The 2,500-nt window shown below is 46.1% G+C and overlaps 1 protein-coding gene across 1 annotated transcript in view; it reads right to left on the bottom strand.

Moving 5' to 3' along the window:
• LOC306919026 (E3 ubiquitin-protein ligase SH3RF3-like) overlaps positions 1-2,500 on the bottom strand; it is a gene marked incomplete at both ends in the record, with an annotated part of 60,249 nt that overhangs the window by 56,912 nt on the left and 837 nt on the right. Inside the window, one exon of the mRNA XM_079531875.1 lies at positions 2,216-2,491. Within this exon, the coding sequence (XP_079388001.1) occupies positions 2,216-2,491 (276 nt within the window). The remainder of the gene's footprint in view (positions 1-2,215; positions 2,492-2,500) is intronic.

Here is a 2,500-nt window from a genome sequence, read left to right as displayed (position 1 = left end):
TGGGTTTTATAATGGGTGAGAGGGTTGGAGACACTCGCGTCTCGTGACTCGTGTCTCAGGGGCGGCGGTGGCTCAGCGGTAGAGTGGCTGGATGGTAACCGTAAGGTTGCCAGTTCGAACCCGGGCTCCCCCAGAGTTAGTGTCGAAGTGTCCTTGAGCAAGACACTGAACCCCTAATTGCTCCCGATGTGCTGGTTGGTGCCTTGCATGGTTTCTGCTGCCATCGGTGTATGAATGGGTGAATGTAAAGCGCCTTGGATAAAGGCGCTATATAAATGCACCATTTACCATTTACCACCACGCATCTCACCTCACCATTATAAAATTGCTTTAATTCTTCACACCGAATTAATGAAAAGAATCCTCCCACATGACTTGGTAAAATGATGGAACAATAAACTCTTTGAAAACACTCTGTAGTCGTCGGTTTAGCTGCATTTGTATATTTGGCTCTTTGAAGTGTAAAGCCATTAGCATTTCGAAGGTCATTGAGTGTTTTAAACTCAGTCAGATCCTCTTCAAAAACAGTAGTCAAAAGACAAATACATCAAAACCGCAAATCTGTCCTAATGGGTTTTTGGAGCACACTGTAATACGCGGCCATCTGTTGGGGACTGACTGCTGGGAGCTGGTGAACACTTTGCCATCTCCCTCGATGACGTCTGTCTGTCTTATTTGTCTGTCCGTCCGTCTGTTGGACGGGGAATTGTTTAACGGTTAGTGCCTTAACGGTTAGCGTTCCCTAATAGGGAAACCGCCTGGTTTGTAAGCATTCAGTCAGACGTCGCCCCAATCTATTTTATTGGCCAAGTACGTTATTTATCGCATGAATGAAATTGGCTCTGGCTGCCTGGATACACACCTGCTCCACGCAAACATTGCTTTGTTTACATAAACAAAGCAATATAAAATGTATTTTGCCGAATTAACATTCTCACCAGACAGGGATGTATAAATACCACCTCACGACTGCAGTGGCTGAGTGATGACAGGGATGTATCGAGGAGCATGATTGGCTGAGTGATGACTGCTCGTATCGAGGAGCATGATTGGTAGACAAAAAAAAGTCTTGTTTTGTTAACCCATTTAGGCCCGACGTCGAAATTTTAAAAAAAAGTGTCTTCAAAACAGTTTTCTGAAATACCTATCAGTGGTGTTACATTTTTCATGTCAAGGACCCCCAAAAATATATGTAATTGGCCGCCGACCCCCATCTGAAAATAATATTGTTCCAGGAACCCCCCCAGAAGCAAAGATTTGAGTTAAAAACGTTCTGAAAAAAAATATATATATATATTATATAAATATATATTCCAAATTCGCTATGAGCTTGTAGATCTGCTATTTTTCAATAGCTAAATTATAACAATGTTTAAAACACCAAAAGGGGTTCCCGCCCAATATGGGTTACAGTAAGTAACCACAGGGCAAAGTTACATACTATTTAAAGATGGAGTGCCGGGATTTTTGTTTCTTATTTGCGCCGCCCTCGTTGAAAACTATTTCCAACTCCAGCTTGTCTCAGTTCAGGGTGCATGAACACTAACAGCGCTCGAGCGCTCGGTTTCTGCCCCCTCAACGTCGTAAGTAGATGGCGCTGGGTGGAACGGGTACTCTGACACGGGTACAATGGGTATTGCATAGCCGTCCGGGGCATGGATCTCCAACTCCAAATGGTTACTGACTCGGTGCTCTATACAGCCTCAGTCCTAAACAGGTCAGGTACACCTGGTTCTCAGGTGAGTGGTGACCCACCTGGACTGAAGCCGCACCCACAGCTGTTGTTTTGGGCGGGAATCCCTTTTGGTGTTAGCATTATGTTATGCTTTAGCTATTGAAAAATAGCAGATCTACAAGTTCATACGAGCTTGTAGGTCTGCTATTTTTGAGAAATCGAAGAACGACTGACATAGAAACATAGCTTTTTCAGAAAACTGTCAGGATGTAGAAGACATTTATAATCTGATCTCATCAAAATGGGTTAAAGGGGTATGGGTTAGGGGCGCGGCTGATATTGTGATGTCACTAACATGGTGGTATTTCGATTCAGAAGACGTAATACCGTAATTCAAAAATACATAATATTTTAATATTATAACCACACCTGGGGGTGACTGACAGATCCAATCAGGTTGTGCGCAAATCTCTGCCACGAACCCGCCCCTCTTGACCAGAAACCTAACGCGTTAGCTCAGGCGCTAGTGCTACGCTATACCTTGCTGAAGGCCAAGCAGTCCTTGTCCTGGTCCTTGTCTTTGACCTCGAAGTCGTACAGCGCCTTGCCCTGGGGCGGAGTCTGGCTCAGGGGGCGGAGCAGCTGGATGTAGCTGGCGGGCAGGAAGCCGTGGCAGCCGCTGAGCTCGCCGTGGTACCAGTTCTCGTCCACCTTGCGTCGCAGGATGATGACGTCACCCTTGTTGAACTGCAGGTCGCCTGGCTCCTTGCCCTCGTACGAGTAGAGGGCCTTGCCACAGGGCAGCGCTGGGACGCTCTGGAACAC

The sequence above is a fragment of the Electrona antarctica genome (genome assembly GCF_951216825.1).
Source record: "Electrona antarctica genome assembly, contig: scaffold_221, whole genome shotgun sequence".
Classification (NCBI taxonomy): domain Eukaryota; kingdom Metazoa; phylum Chordata; class Actinopteri; order Myctophiformes; family Myctophidae; genus Electrona; species Electrona antarctica.
This window is presented reverse-complemented; position numbering and strand designations above follow the sequence as displayed.